The sequence below is a fragment of the Lampetra fluviatilis genome, chromosome 10 (assembly GCF_964198595.1).
Source record: "Lampetra fluviatilis chromosome 10, kcLamFluv1.1, whole genome shotgun sequence".
Classification (NCBI taxonomy): domain Eukaryota; kingdom Metazoa; phylum Chordata; class Hyperoartia; order Petromyzontiformes; family Petromyzontidae; genus Lampetra; species Lampetra fluviatilis.
The window spans coordinates 11,127,404-11,143,621 of record NC_136284.1 but is presented as its reverse complement, the minus strand read 5'-3'; the positions used below and the strand labels follow the sequence as shown (position 1 = coordinate 11,143,621).

At 45.7% G+C, this 16,218-nt stretch overlaps 1 protein-coding gene across 2 annotated transcripts in view; it reads left to right on the top strand.

Moving 5' to 3' along the window:
* The window catches only part of LOC144934579 (uncharacterized), a 66,116-nt gene that overhangs the window by 19,022 nt on the left and 30,876 nt on the right, over positions 1-16,218 (top strand). Inside the window, exon 3 of one of the 2 annotated variants that reach the window (XM_078860530.1) lies at positions 11,384-11,502. The exons of the other annotated variant lie outside the window; for it this stretch is intronic. Coding sequence (XP_078716656.1) covers positions 11,454-11,502 — 49 coding nt within the window. The 5' untranslated portion in view covers positions 11,384-11,453. The remainder of the gene's footprint in view (positions 1-11,383; positions 11,503-16,218) is intronic. 2 annotated transcript variants of the gene reach the window in all.

Below are 16,218 nucleotides of genomic sequence, written 5' to 3'. Positions count from 1 at the left end.
GTGCAGCATGCATGATTTATATTGGCCGCAAAAAGTAATTTATTATATTGTCAGAAATTACACATTACATAAATTTATACAAAGACTACAAATCTCACTCTTAAGCCTGTGGAATATAAGGAATAGTGCTGTTAGCGAGCGTCTATTATAAAACTGCCAGAGTAAAAAAAGATGAGGCGGCAAGGTCAATACCACGTCCTGATGCCTTTGTCTCCACGTTGGTGATATGGACCACGCCGAAGCTGGAACTTATATTAGGCAGAGTTGACCTAGGGGTGGCTCGGGCGATGCACAGAACACTTTTTTATTTTTAAATCCTCCGTCTTAGGTATGTCTGAAACAATATATATGTGGCCTCATGTATATGTGTATATGATTAACTTCTTTCGCACGGTACGTAGTCAACCGTGCTAATCCCTCTCCCATTTGTAGCCTCATGCCCCTGGGCCCGGCCAGGCCATGAGCCCCAGTGATGCTCTTCCGTCCGCACACTCCATAGGTGCGCCGCTGGTCTGAAGCTGAATTGATCAAAAAAAGTAACAAGTTTCAAAACCAAGCACGAACATCTTAGACCATGTGAATGTTCTTCTTCGCGACTGCACAAACAACCATTTCTCTCTTGCTGCCGACAACAAGCAACAGATTGATGCTCGCAAGAAGACTCGAGCCCGAGGCTTTAGAAGCGTCTAACGCGTTGAGTTATTGCCGCAGGTAAGAGGGCAAGACGTTAGAATGGGGTAGGCGTTCGTGACTGATGACTTATGGTTTGCGGAGGGAAAAAAAAGCAACAAAACAAGCTAGCCACCACCCCCTCTCTCCGTTCAACAAAAACGCACGCACACACGCGTGCATGCACACGCACACACAAATTACTGTGCGTGAGAATTGTGTAAGCGGTGCTCCCAGCGGGCTTCTGTTAAAGCGCCGTTCCTGCTCTGATTGCCTGCGCGAGGGCATTTCGTTTTTCCTCTCTCTTAATTTACGTGCACGCACATGTGCCTGCACACATGCGTGCATATGCCCGTATATTTTTTACGTACGGTTAGGCCCTCCGTGATCAATTTTAGGCCCCTGGTAGGTAATAATGTTGTCTGGGTCTCTCCTCCACCACTCACCGTCTCATCCCACCCCTCATCAACAATGTCAAAAGGGAGCAACTTTTCCGAGACAGAGATTGCACCCAGCGTCATAATATTTTACTAAGCGCCTGCTTTCATGAACGTTTTATTTGGGACAGAAGCCAGATCGAATTGTTTTCATAAATGAAATATCTATGGGACATTTTGCCAGTATTGAAATGATGAAAACATAAGAATAGGCTTTACTTTTCGCGAATAGTTTTGAGTATATCGGTGCCAAATTTCAGATTTATATCCCTTTTATACATAACGCTGTAATCGTTGGAATGTTTTTAATTCACTCAGTTACGAACCACGATCGGCTATGCCGTTTGTAATCCTGTATGTGTGTTTCTATGTGGCGACTAGAGGCGTAGTGGGTAGCACACTGCACTGAAATTCAGATGACTGGGGTTTCATTCCTGGCCATTTACAGCACAAAGGGAATCGACTGTGGTGCTGGCCACACCACCCAAATGTGTCCTGTGCGGGCCCTTAATAGGTGCTTGCTAACGTGAATTTCTCAATAACTCTACATGGCTGAAAGCAACGTGTGCTGTTTTGTGTGTGAATATGTGCACTTATATGCACTACGAATGTGGCTACCCGAGTTCAATTCCCAACAATAGCTAAGATCAGTGGCAAGTGATATCTGAGCTGGTACTAGACCTCCCCTAAGTTGGCTCAGCCTTTAATGAGTACCGAGTGTGGTAAGCATGAGCAATGGGGGAGACAAAAGCTGCCGGGCGTGACGCTGCCCACTCCACTTGTTCAGGCGCCGAGCGAGCCTTAATAGGTGCTCGCTAACAGCACTTGCCTCAACAGTCTATAAGGTTGTACGGGGGATCTATTTTTTGTGCGCAGGTGCATGCAATTGTATGCCAGTGCGTGCACCTTTGTGTACTGGAACACACAAGTGCGAGTGTGCACTTGTGTGCATGTGTGCGTGCGCGCGTGTGTTCGCGCTGCAGCTGCGAAGGACCACTTAGCAGTGCGTGCATCTGGGAGGTGGGCGCATCCATTACCCAGTGACCCTGGCTCAATACGTGTCACGTTTCGTGTATTACCAGGGGGCCCCTGTTTGGAAAGCAAATGGATTCAGCCAAAAAAAGAGAATATCCAGAAGTTCATTAAGGGGTGCTCGCGGCAGATCCGGCCAGGGAATTTTCAAAACAATGCATTCATAATCATTGCGTGTGCAAGTACAGACTTGTATCAATCCATTGCTGGATGAGGGCTTCCTCAAGCCGTGCAGGTCGTGGGGGGCTCTTTGACTCTACTTCACCATGCTGGTCAGCACGGTTGGGGAAAGCATAGAAATGGGAGCATAGAGGTACAGTACAACAATAGAGATTTTTTTTCCCTCTGCACAGCCTAACCACGTAGCCTCCGCAGTCTCTACACAACCTGTTTCGTGCGCGGTGGTCACCCACCTTCAGCACTAACCAGTGCCAAAGCCTGCTTAGCTTCCGAGATCTGACAAGTTGAGCTGCATCGCACGTGTGTTTGTGTCACAGGCAGTGATAGTACAGAGGGAGCAGCTATCCCTAGGAGGCGAAGGTGCCTTCCCTCCGGGCAACCCAGCCCCCTCCTCCTCCCCCCGCCGCCGCCGCCGCACACACACACGCACGTGTAAAACATTCCCTCGGTGAATAAATGGATCACAAGTTTAATAAGGCGCAATGTAACACACGAAACGAAAGTTTCCTATTTGAACGTACGATGTGCACAGCAATAATAAATAATGTAAACGTTGAAATAATTGCCATGCAAGGTCACTTGGAAAGGATGCTTGCCTTGCCAGATTCAGATACACTTTCCGACCTCACACGGAGGCCAGCACAGAACAGGACCTCATTGTTCACGACCAGGACAGCACAGCTGTACAGACATATATATTTACAAGGTGTTGCTCAACGCTCCTATATAATGGAACTCATTGTTTTTAGAATAATAATAATAATTATCATAATAATCCGCGTTGGTCAATCCACTGCTGATTATTTAGATTATTTGGCTGCTATATATTTCCACATGACAAGCCAATTCTTTGAGCTATCATTTGTGGCCAGGTCGCTTCTGCAAAAAAAGCTAGTAGCTCAATCGGCTTGACCTGGTAAGATTTAAAAAAAACATAGTTTAGTTTTATTTGTATATATTTTTAAGTGATTTGCTTACCTTTCCTGTATTTTGCCACTCCGATGGTGTTTTTGTATTTGTTGTTTTAAATGTTCTAACCTGCCCCTGCTGGACATCTTTGGAAAAGAGATTTATAGTTCAACGGATTCCTCCAGTTTAAGTAAGTATTCTGATTTTGAAAGAAGGCCTCCTGAAGCTGCAAGCCATCTCTCACGATCCTGCGATGCAATATCTCACCAAAGTTAGAATATATATTTTTGTAGATTTTAATCATGTTTTTTTTTTATACATTATTTTTCAATCCACTCCTCACGGCTTCCACACACCTAGTCGGTCGTGGGGTTTTTTTTTATTTTAGCAATGCTTCACCGTGCATCACGGCGGAAGTTGGTGAGTGGGTTAAGACCCCAAACGCCGCTGATGTTGCCCGTCACTGAGAATCCAACTCAGGCCGTTGGCTGCAGGGTGCAGTGTGCTCACCACCGCATCACCACTCTGGCCTCACATTTCTTGTCAAAACGGACTCTCTTTTAGTACAAAGAATCTGGCTCGTAAATTTAATTTGGATACACAAAGAAGCTGGCTCATGAATGAAATTTAATTTGGATATACACGAGCAGTGCCTTTCTCATGCCGAGTACAACACGTGTCATCGTCATGTTTAGCTATGGACTATCTACTGCTGGATGAAAGCCTTTCAACTCCATAACCGTTCCTCGTGTTCCTGTGATGCCACGATCCATCTCACTGCTGTACATGGATCGATCTCATCTCTCCATCCATTGTGAGACGTGTGTACGAGTCTTGTAAGTCATAATAATGACAATTATATACCCAGGAAAGAAACAATGAGTCTCAAGACCCATTGTCAGGAGGGTCGTGCATTGAAAGTACGACAGTGTTTGGCTGACATGGGGGGGGGGGGAATAACCTCCCCCACGACCAGACGAAATCTCACGCGTGCTTGCAAGACGAGAACACTCGAAGCTCTGCACAGATACATTTAATTTATAGACAGAGCCAATCCTTTGTATCTGTCTGCTGGTATTTTCACATCCCTCAGCAGAGATTTACTCCCAAGTGATTTAATGAATTGTCATGATTCAGGGTTGCGATTAGATTCAAGAATACATTACTTTTGTATAATTTCTACCATCCCATTTTTGTTATTTCTAGTCCCCCCCCCCTTAGTTTGTATTGTTCTATTCAGCTACATTAAACAATATAGGTTATTTTGCATGTTATTTGCACGAATCGTAATGGATTCTTACCAGTGCAATGTTATGCACGGATCCAACGCATCTAGTTTAATTGGCACAACGGACATGCCTAATATATACCACTGTCAATGCTATAATCCAATAATTTATTAAGATAGTATATCCCTCAATATGTTCAGCCCACACCTCCGATGAGAACGTTTGGCTACGTACGGTGAGAAAGAAGTTAAGCCAACATATGTCCATCTAAAAAACGAATATCTTTAGGTCGCACGTGGTTAAATAAATGAAATGCTCAACGTCAATCGATCATTAATAAGGTTCCAATGCGAAAACAGTTCAGTAGTACGAGCCACAACGATACAACGGCCATCTCCCATTTACAAACATGTTGCAGCAATAATTTGCCGTTGCTGCAATGACAAATGGGGCAAAGAGATTAAGGATGGAGCGTGTGTGTTCCAGTGTGTAGGAAATGCTCTTCGCTTCTTAAGAATAATGATTCTCCAGATTTTGCAAACGGAATGTGGAAACAATTTCACGGCGCTTACATGCAATGCAGACTTCCTTGATTTTGAGTAAGAACTTCACTTGGTTAGAATATGTAACCTTCCGCCCCCCCCCCCCCCTCTTTATATGGGGCATAAAATTACCCAAAAATGTTTTGGAAGGATGTACGGTAATTACTTTTCGGAAACTCTAAACTTTCTCGTGATCTTTTTTTTATTCTTTCCTTCTTCGTACAAATGCAAATTAAGGAGCGCCGCGTTCGGCCGTGGATTCGTAGCGATGGGAACCTCGCACGATGCTCTCCCCAGCTTTCTGAGACCAGATGTAAAGTCCTGCGTGGGTCTGCGCGTGTGCGTCTCTTATTTTTTGAGACAGACAACAGACAGTTAACCGCTAAACCATATGCAATTGTTGTCCCGCAACGCACTGGAATTCAAGTCGACCGACAGCATAGGCATAAGGAGTTCAGTCCGTATGGTGATATCGAAAGTGTACCATCAATCTCGAATGTGCCCAGGGTCAGTTAGGCCATTTGTTGCTCACTCATAGTGGACTGCTGCATGAACTTTTGCTTGTAAAACTGAACCATTTGAGCAGGTAAGGCCAACTGGGCTCTGTAGCTCTGTTATAGAAGTGACCCGGCCGCAAATAATATCTCAACGCACCGCAAAATACGCTAAACGACCCAGAGAAAAATCCACGCGACCACGGTGAGAGCACTCAAACTGTAAACGCACAATTGTGATGTCGCGCACACACACACACGAGTGTGGTGTCTTCCCGAATTTTTAGTTTTTATCGAACAAACAATTAAATTCTAGTTAATTTACACACACTGACCCCAAGCATCATTAGCTGTCAAATTTACATAGCGGCGTGTGTCCTGCGTGTGTCGTTCGATCGTTTTCTCACCTAAACGTAATTTATAGAAGTGATGAACAACTTGGGTAAAACGGCAATGCATTAAAATAACGCACGTATGATGCTTTGGGGAACGGCTGTTCTCCATAGCACGCGATACTCTGAAGAAGAGTCATTGCCTGAAACGTTGCCGATTATCATATTTGTCTCTTTTTTATTGTTTTTTAAGACGGCCTTGCTTGCGAATGCGTTGAGATCTTTTCTTTGACGTCAAGTAAAAACTCAGGTCACACGCGAATGACCGTCGACTCAAGTGGTGTGGCTGGTCCCGACAACGCTGTCCCTTCACAAGAACATCACCGCCTGCCCAAACACACAAATCTGGGATCCATTCGTTCGCAGCGTTAACATGTCCAGGCGAGCGCGAGTTTGTCTCTCCGTCTGTTGCTTCATTTTCCCCGCGATTCCCCGCAGCGATTGCGCGCGCGCGCGTCCCATCCCTCCCCCTCTCGAGGGGCAGCCCCCCCCCTCCTCCTGGAGCGGGCGGGGGGGCTGCGTACCCCCCATCAACAACCCCCACGGAGGGTGGGAGGGGTGGGGGGGGCGCCCTGCGTCCTGTTTATTTGCGGCGGCCCTTCGCCAAATCTCGGTCAGACTCCCCCTCCCCCCCCGGGTGACGTTACAGGCCCCGGGCAGACCGCGCGCGCGCGCTCCAGTCGCCTTCCCGGTGCTCCGAGGGTGCCCCTTGACTCGTCCGTCCGTCCGTCCCCTACCCGCCACCAAACACTCCTCGTGTTTGCGTTTAAGCGCCAACCTTCTCACCCCCCCGCCCCCATTCCTCGCTGCTCACATTACGCCTGCCGCAACTACACTACAGTTCATTTCCTTGACCGCGCGTGAAGCATGTGGCTTTCCTAATGGTCTAAGCAGAGCTTTCTACCTCTCCCCCTCCCGTTGTTTGTGCGGACGGCTTCGGCTTCCACGCGTCGTCGTCAGCTCACGGCGAAGAGAATCAAAGTTGCGAGCGAGCGAGGCGTTCAGGCAAATATTAAGCTGTGCGCCCGGTGTCGTCCGCGCTGACTTTCTAATCGCAGTGACTTGGAAACGTGTTCAATCGCAGTCGTACACGCCGATCGCAACTACGCTTGCTCCCTTTTGGTTTAAAACAAAACAAAGAAAACGCTCAATTCGCACATTTTATTACGTGAATTAGAGAAGTATTTTTTTGGAACTGTTCTTGAAAGTAGCAACTCTCCAAGTAATGACTCACGCCCTGTATACATCTGCTTGGGAATTGCATTCATCATCCTGTCTCAATACTCTACTTGATGAAATCTCCTCCATGCAGCTTGTCCTGCGTGGCCGTAATCCATTTCACTGCCAGTCGAGGCATCATTCTATCATCGTACTCCTCCCTCCCTCCGGGTTGTGTCTTTATTGAATCAGTGGCATAGCCATCGAAGTGCGCATCGGAGCCCACGGAGCTGTGAGGTGCCCAGGCGCCGGCTACAGAGAGGAGGGAAATCGGCCAGGGGGTTGGTGGGCATTTAATTCATTTTGGTACCAGGTACCACATCAAGCACGCAATAGATGTTTGTGCCGTCACAAAATGTAAAGTCACTTCCCCTTAAAGGCTGCGGCCGCTTGAAGTCAACGCTCTCACGCTTGCTTTTGTCTCAAAGTTCCCGTTTCACATCCCCGGGTCTTATGAGTTGCTGTTACGGTGGCGTGTCTCTCCGTATCTCACAGCACAATCGTGATGGTGATGAGCATGATAATGAGTGATGATGATTATTAGAATCATGATTCATGATGATGATGTTGACCATAATTATGGTTATGATTGTGGTGATTAGTCATGATGAGGACAAAAATGACTATGAAGAGCCATGATGATATGATGATGAACATGATGACAGATGATTTGTGGTTATGCTGCGTTATTTATATTACACTCCGACATCCTTTCCCATGTGGTGGGTACCCAATAGGCCCTGTTTAACGGTGCCCCTGCAACCACTTAACGTCTAATCCCAATCTGAGCAGCTCTTCCATCCAGTAAAATATATATCCACTATTATCTCAGCGGGAATTCTTGAACCAAAAAAGAAAAATGAGAGACACAAAAAACACAAACTCTTTCCAGGCCAGATGATGGCTGGGCCTGCATGATTGTTTTAAGCATGTTCACTCCAGCTGGCTCGATGCCATTTCGGATTTTGTCCAACACATCTCAGCAACAAAGTAAATTCACGTTTCACCTTTCAAACCATTATGAGACTACAATTCAAGTGCCGCAAGCTCGTACGTATTTTTTCCGGGTTTTTGTGTGTTTTATGCGTGCGTTATTGTCCATACGGCGTGGTAATGTCTGCATTGTCATTTTTTTCAATGGGCCTTGTGAATGCAATGCAAAGATAAAGCCCACGGACACGCATGTTTTTGTACTCGTGGTGATATTTTTTTCTCTATGCGAGAAAGCTCTTTTTATTAGACGGAGCGCAACAAATCTCGGGAGGAAATCCGTGGAAGCAAGCCCGTGGGCCCCAGATTGTTGCCTTAATGTTTGTGTGAGAGGGGGGTGAATATGTGAGGGGGGGGGGTAGGTGGAGAGAACGGGAGGCAGGGATCAGTGAGTGGGGGCTCCAGGGTGAAGAATGGTGGGGCAGTGCGAGAGAGAGAGTGGAGAAAGGCCGTCGGGACAGCTCTGGGTGCAGAAATTGCTTTATTTTTCAATTTTCAACTTTTGTACTGCAGCTTAATTCTTAATGTACTGGAATTGCACGTTGATATCCAGGATATATTCTTAAAGCATGCACTTTTTAAATTGTATTTTATTAGAAGTTTATTAATATAATCCTATAATAACGAAATACACTTAGGTACACTGCAATGCACAATAACACAATACAACGCATTACATCTGCACTACAATGCTACCCAATACAACAATGATATATGAAACACTATTCTTGGAAGTACAGCTGACGGATGTAAACTTTTTTTGTTACAATTTACACAAGCTGCTGACAGACTTATGATAAAAGCCCCAGCAAATGATTGTCCCAAACTTAAATTTAAGGAGGAAATTGGCGGTGCGACAGTTCGCTCGATGTACTCTGAACCCAGCGACCTGAGTTCGATTCCCGATCGTGGTTATGATCAACGATGAGTTACATCAGCAACCACCCTGCACCAACCCACATTGACCAGGGTAGTGAAGTATGGCAAAACAACCCCCATGACTTACACGCACGGTATGAGAATTTCCTCCAACAGTGGACTGACAAAGTGGGCTGCACTTTGTTTCATATTGGAGCCAAAAGTAAAACTGGGAAATAAATATACGGGTAACCGACAAAGCCACTGCCAATCACTTTACTCCGTGTGTGATCGAACGTTGTGATGTGTCGCCTTCTTAAACCAACAAACGGCATCTGTATCTTAAACCAACAAACGGCATCTGTATCAGCTAAAACTGTGGATCGACTGTACCACTGCTTCGTTAGTGCTCACGATACGCTTGTATACGCCACGTGGGCAAACACTGCACTCTGTCAGTCTACGTCGGACGTGAATGGCTGGCTCTGTCGTTCCTCGACGCCAGGGAGTGTCTGGCAACAGACGAGGCAACATCAAAGAAGAGGCACTCGAGATGTTGAGACTCTCCCTGGAAATACAAAAAAACCCGTGTGTACGTACATGGTGTATACACACGCGTGGGCCTTTCATATTTAGGCAGGCGTGGAAAACACTGTGCAGGTGTCTTTTGGAAACATTCTACATGCAGGAAAAGGGGAAGTCTGAGGTCCGTCGGATAAGTGTGTGCGTGTCCCTCCACAATAGCCTTAATTCATGTTACCAAAAGCCCAAGCAGTCATTATGGCAACAGCCGTACGGCAGCAGTTCCTGCTTCGTGTCAAAAATAGGTACATTTGTGGAATTGTTTTTTTATTCAACTGTGGTACTGTAATGCGTGTAATATGTTCCCCCAAAATTGAACCAAGAAAAACTACTAGTGACGAACAAGTGCAAATCAACAAATGTTTGCCGAATTCATCATTAACACCGCCCTTGAGCAGAAATCCATATTACAATAATATTGGTATTAATTCACGACTTGGTAAAGCCCTCCCCACGCAGTTTCAGTCGTGGGAGTTATTTGCCCATGTGGCTGGGAATCGAACTGAGGTCACCTTGTTTATAGCGAAGTACACTAACCACTGCTCCTCACCCCATATTTTGGCAGTCACATGACCTTACGGTAGAGCATTCGTTGCGTGCTGTAGAGGTTTCACGGTTCCAATCCAGCGGCTGCCCTGGTTATTACTGCGGTGTGTATAAACTGTAAAAATTGCTACGTGAAAATTGCTACGTGTCGTCTCGTGCACGGTGAGCGTTAAAGAGCCCTCTGCATCAGTCGCAAGCGTAGCCCATCGTGTGCCGGTCTCATGGTCCAAAATACAATGTAAAAACTACCCACAAATGACTAAATTGGGATGAAGGGTAGTAATAATCGCCCCCTACGATAAAAACTTGGCAGGACCCACGTGAAAAAGGGTCATGAAACTCAGTGAGGCTTGCTGGGTAATCAAGCATAGTAATAATAATATATTGAATATGTGTCTGAAAGATGGGGTGATGGCAATGATCCTTCTTCGGAACAGAGATTGCTCCGAATATGGATCTTTGCCTGAAACATAAGCCTATTCAAGTATACATTTCTGTCAAAAGTCATTCAATTCTTTCATTAGTGTTTTCCCTTGGTTGTGACCGATGTCGTGAACATAGCAGGCTGTTGTGCCTTAAGCCCTGCCGACACTTTACACGAACAACGCTTACACAAGCAAAACACTAATACGTTCCTGTGCTCGGTCGAGTCAACAGAAGGGACATCCCTTTTAAACAAATATGCACGCTTGTTTAAATTACAATTCGGATGTTGTAACAGAGTACGAACCATCGAGCCAGTAGCAAGGGGGCAAGTGCTGGGAGCCACCGTGCCCTTACAGCAGCGCTAACCCTTCGGACCCCGAGAGGTTAAAGCGCAAGAAAAAATGCATGGAGCTCGATTTCTCGCGCAACAATTAAAGCTCAAACCCCTAACCGGGTGCAATATTCACCGTGTAAATGGAGCACCTTGAGCAAACACTCTGTGTGGTCCCAAAGAAGGAGGAAGAGCGGGGGGGGGGAGGACCCTTCGCTTTTGAGTATTTTCATTGGACGAGAGCGTTTTTGTTTTTATAAACGCACGGGCGGCACACGGAGACAGCCACGTTGCTTGGCTGCCCAGATCAGCGTGGGGTGCGAGATCTCACCGCTCGTGAAGAATGTAATCTCGGCTTTAGTGTAATCTGAGAAAAGTGTTCTGCCAGGTTTCCACATCTGCTGACTTTGCAAAGAAAAGCCATGCTCTTCACAAAAGGAGGAATAAGTGCGTTTTAATGTAACGATTCCGTTAAGTTTATTAGTCGACGAAAAATTGTAATTGACTACTTTTTGTTTGTTCTCAATGACTTGTGCCCCTTTAAAAAGGGCGACCACCCCTACATTCTGCCTCCCGAAGGCAGGCAACCCCCAGCAAGCCACGCCCAGCGTGACGCGGATGGCGATGATGATGTCACCAAGCCACGCCCATCACCTCCCGTCTAGCGGTACACTCTTTTTTCCACTATTTCTTGTTTTCCGATTAATTAACCAATGCCATCGATAATCGGTAGAATAATCGATTACAAACATGATTGGACGCCCCCAACTCCAGACGCAATGCTTCTTTTAGTGGGGCGCCACGGTGGCGAGATGTTCACTAACTTGACTGGTATACAGGAGGTCATTGGTACGACCCCGACCCAGAAACATTTATATTTGGAGTTTTCCGGTTCCCCCCGTGGTCGCGTGGATTTTTCTTCGGCTCATCCGATTTTTCCCTCCACATTTAGAATCAACATGTGTTGAGAGTATTTGGCTGCTATAAATATCCACGTGATAACCCACATCGTTGCGCAATCATTTGTGGGCAGGTCGACTCTGAAAAAGAGCTACATAGCTCAGTGGGCCTAACCTGGAATTTTTTTTAAAGATAACAGAAATGAAGGTTCGGTGATGCTTAACTCGAACTCAGTAACCTAGTTCGCAACAGAAGGTGCCACTTTCGGCCTCGCGTGAGCGTCTCTCACGCTCTCGCCGAGCGAAAAACTCTGCCGCGCAGTCGCGTAGCATGCCTCTCGAACGCAGCGAGTCTTGCGCATCCACGCTGGGTCAGTGGCACAGATGTCCTGGTTCTGGGAGGGATGCCCAAACCAATGTCTTGTAATGCCTTCATTCTCTCTGTGTTTTTATTCGTGTCTGCCAGGGGCTTTAAATGCTCTCACTTTTGGCTCACGGACACCAATTTTCCATATTTCCAGACATCTTTCTGTCTTACGCTCTCCTTTCTCTCAATCTTTTTATATTTTCATTTTGCCTTTTTTTTACTTATCCATGCTTATAAGTATATGACAGTATCTGTCCATATTATTATCAGTCCTTGGGGGGGTGGGGAAGGCAGAGGGGTGGGGGGAAAGGGGCACAAAAACATGGAACCAATCATTCGTGTTTATTTTACCAGGTAAGGCCCACTGAGCTATTGAGCTCTTTTTCAGAAGCCACCTGGCCACCAAGTGGCTTATCTTGTGGAAATGTAAAGCAGCCAAATACTCTTAAACGAATATTATTTAGGTCTTTTGGGTAAAGTCACGTAGATAGAAATAAAAATATCACGACGTTTCGATCGCAAGCAATCGTCATCAGGCAGAAGATTTTACCGAAAGACCCAAAGAATATAAATTCCTGCAGTCACGAAAGCTTTAAGTCAAGATCTTAAACGCATGTTGATTCTAAATTGGGGGGGGGGGGGCGGGGGGGGGGAATTGTATATCCAGAGAAAAATCCACGAGATATACAAACTACAAATATACAGGCGTCAGGGTCGGGATCGATCCCACGACCTCCTGTAAACTGGGCAAGGTGGTTAACATCTCGCCACCGTGACGCCCCCGGTTCTGCGCGTATTGGTTTTGGCGGTGGAGTGTGTGGAGGGCCACCGGCTGGCTTGTGGTTAGCAGTGGAGAGGCGGGGACACCCAGAGACAGAAGCGCGGACAAGCAGTTGGCAGCCGCTTGGCCGATAAGGTCAGAGAGGCTGCACTCTGGGGGTCTGGAGGAAAGGCAAATACGAATGACTTCTCATAAAGAGCACGAGCGAATGAGGAAGGATTGCACAAACATTCCAAAAATATTCCTCATCCGTTTAAACAGTGGCAGCTTCTTTTATCTGCGCAGAGCCGAGATCAAAAAGGGGCCCCGTGATTTATTCCGCGGTTTGTTTAGTTTTGGCGGTGATGCCACTTAACAAAAGGGGTCACATTTGGATAAGCTACATTATTCACAGCTGGGGATCTCGAACACACAAGGGAGTGTTCACTAAATATTATATACGTATATATTTAAGCTATAGTTTAAAGTTAAAATGGAAATAACATGGTATTAAAATGAGCACGTGAGGATTTATGTTTTTAATCGAATAAGTCTGAACAAAAGTAAAAAATAATAATAACGGACATATTCCGCCGCTGTGTTCGCGTTTTGCTCTTGTTGTGAGACGCGTCATCAAGCGAAGCTGCAGAGAAAAAAAATCATGGAAAAAAACTGAAAGATGTCACAACAATTAAATGCAGGCACGTGTTACATTTGTCCTGTGATTAATGTAAAAACAGCTTAAAAATCAACAACAAAAAACACCGACCAGACGCTTTTAAAACTCAACCTGCCACTCAAAACATTCGGTTTAATCTTGTTCAATCCACAACATCCTTGACACGCAGACATTCTGCCAATATAAATTCCCTTTGCAAAGAGAAGAAAATACGGGATGGTGCCATTGTAACCAAATGAGAGCCAATTATTGTGCCAAAAAAATATAACCTCCTTTATATAATAAATAAATTCTACCGTGGACCCAAAAAATCCCGCAGACATTAAGTAGTTGCTTTTATAAATTCGGGTAAATGTTAACGTTTTTAACTGCTGGTTTACGTAGTGAAAGGCAGACGGCAATATTTTGTTGCACCGTACATCTATGTTCCCACATCGATGCTCCCCGCCTTCACAAGCACCCCCCCCCCCCCCACTGAGCAGCATAGCAAAGAAATGTCAAAGATCAAATTTCCCACCACGACTGGCACGGCACTGAGAGGCCTTCAACCAGCAATGGATTGTCGACAAAAGGCTATAATAAGTACATTCATTTTCATGGTACATTTGTATTCTCAGATTTGTTTGCTGGTGTTATTGTAGCCTTTGTTTCGTCTGCTATTGCTCGTGCTGTTCGCTCCAGGACACTGATGAAAAATGAGCTGTTTCATCTCACAGGGCTTCCCCTGTTCAAATATTTAAAAGTAATAAAGGAGGGAGACAGTTTTGACAACTTTGTTTGTCCTCATCGACAATTCAATGGAACTGGTATTGGCCAATCGTCTCAATGTTGAACAATCGTCTGCAAATTACTCAATTGGGACGGCATGGGGCAACATCGCCCCCTGCTGCGAAAACAAACTTGGCAGGACTCTCCTGAAAAGAGAGTTTCAGACTCAGTGAGGCATTTCACGGGTAAAAAAGAAATGCGTAATAATAATGATAAAAAATATGAAGGTTCTTCCAGACCATAGCATGAGAATGTAATTTCTGGGATTGCTCCTCGGGACCTCACATGAGCACATTAGGTGGCCCTGGCTCTGCCTGTGGTTATTGTTTGGGGTTTTTTTGGTCGACTCTGCCTCTTTCCATGCGGACATTCCATTGCAGACCCTCGCCGGCACGGGCTTCGTGTGTGCCGTGTGAGTTCGTCACGGTAGATTAGAGAAACATTCAGACGCGCGGGGGGTGGGTGGGGGGAACGGTTCGCCAAAGCCAAATCCAGCCGGCAATAAAAAAAAATCAATCCTACATCTTACCGAAACTAAAAATAAACCGAGGGGTGGTCTGCCGCTAAATATATTTCTAACATTTTAACCGCCTCGATTCTTTTTTTTTCTTTAACCGTGTGGCTGAGCATACCTTCCTTGTAAAATCACAACTCCTTTATTGACAGCGGTGGTCAAGTTGTAGTGGCTGAAGAGTTGGGCTGCAATCAAGGGTTGGGTGTGGGGAGTGTGCATTCAATCACACGCAACTGTGTGTTCGCCACGTGGAGTCTATGATCATCAGCAGCTGCGGCCGCCACGGTCAACGTGCAGCTGGTAGCGGATGCCACCTTTCACGATCCTTCGTTGAAATCATGAAGCTTAGCACCTGCAAACAAACGGATTTCGCTTCATCTCATCAGTGGACACACTCACAAACGCATTCCATTCCTTGGCCGCCACTCCGTTCCTACACTTGACTATTGCCCATAATCCCTTCTCGTGATGGTGTCCTGTCGAAGCCTGTGTACTTTCCCTTCATGATTGATGTCATGAACATGCGTGCGTTTCCTAATTCTTCTTGCTATCTCTCTCTCAATTTGATTTCAAGTGTGCAATGTAGTCCATGAGCCAATGACATTCTCAATCATAGAATTTTCTGAACTATGTTGAGCCTTATTCTTGGTTCTTTCGGTAAAGTCACGTAGAAGGGAAGTAATAAAATAATAAAAATAAAACATAATAAAATGAAATAATTCTCACGACGTTTCGGCTACAACGCAAGCAGCCGTCTTCAGGTGAAGACGGCTGCTTGCGTTGTAGCCGAAACCAAGAAGATGAATCCCTGCAGTCACGAAAGCTTTAAATCGAAATATATTTTGAGCCTTATTTGGTCATACTGGGATAGCAACTACATCTCAACTCTTCAGCCTAATCACATTTGAATAAAACTTGCCAGCTTTTCAGAGTATAATGTTCTTTATTTATAGCCGGATAAAAATGCAATAACGTGCAATTATCATTTTAGCGAACACTAACGTGGGTCCAAAAGAATGCCATGCATTATTAATCAATAGCAAATACATTATCTAATAATGTGTGCATGTAAATGTGTGTGTGAGGAAGCGGTAGTGTAGCGGTTAGTGTGCTGCGCTACGAACCTGGCGACCCGGGTTCGATTCACGCTCACGGCCACCACCAGTGACGATTATCTGAACTGGTTCTGGGCCTCCTCTAGGTCGACTCAGCCTCAAATGAGTAACTGGTGCGATGTGTAAACATCGCCACTAGGGAGACAAAGGCGTCCGGGCGTGGTGTTGGCCACCCACCCACCCGTGTGCCGTGCCGGCCTTTATAGGTGCTCGCTAACAGCACTTGCCCCTACAATCTGTTAAGGCTATACAGGGGATCTTTGTCTTTGTTTATCTTTGTG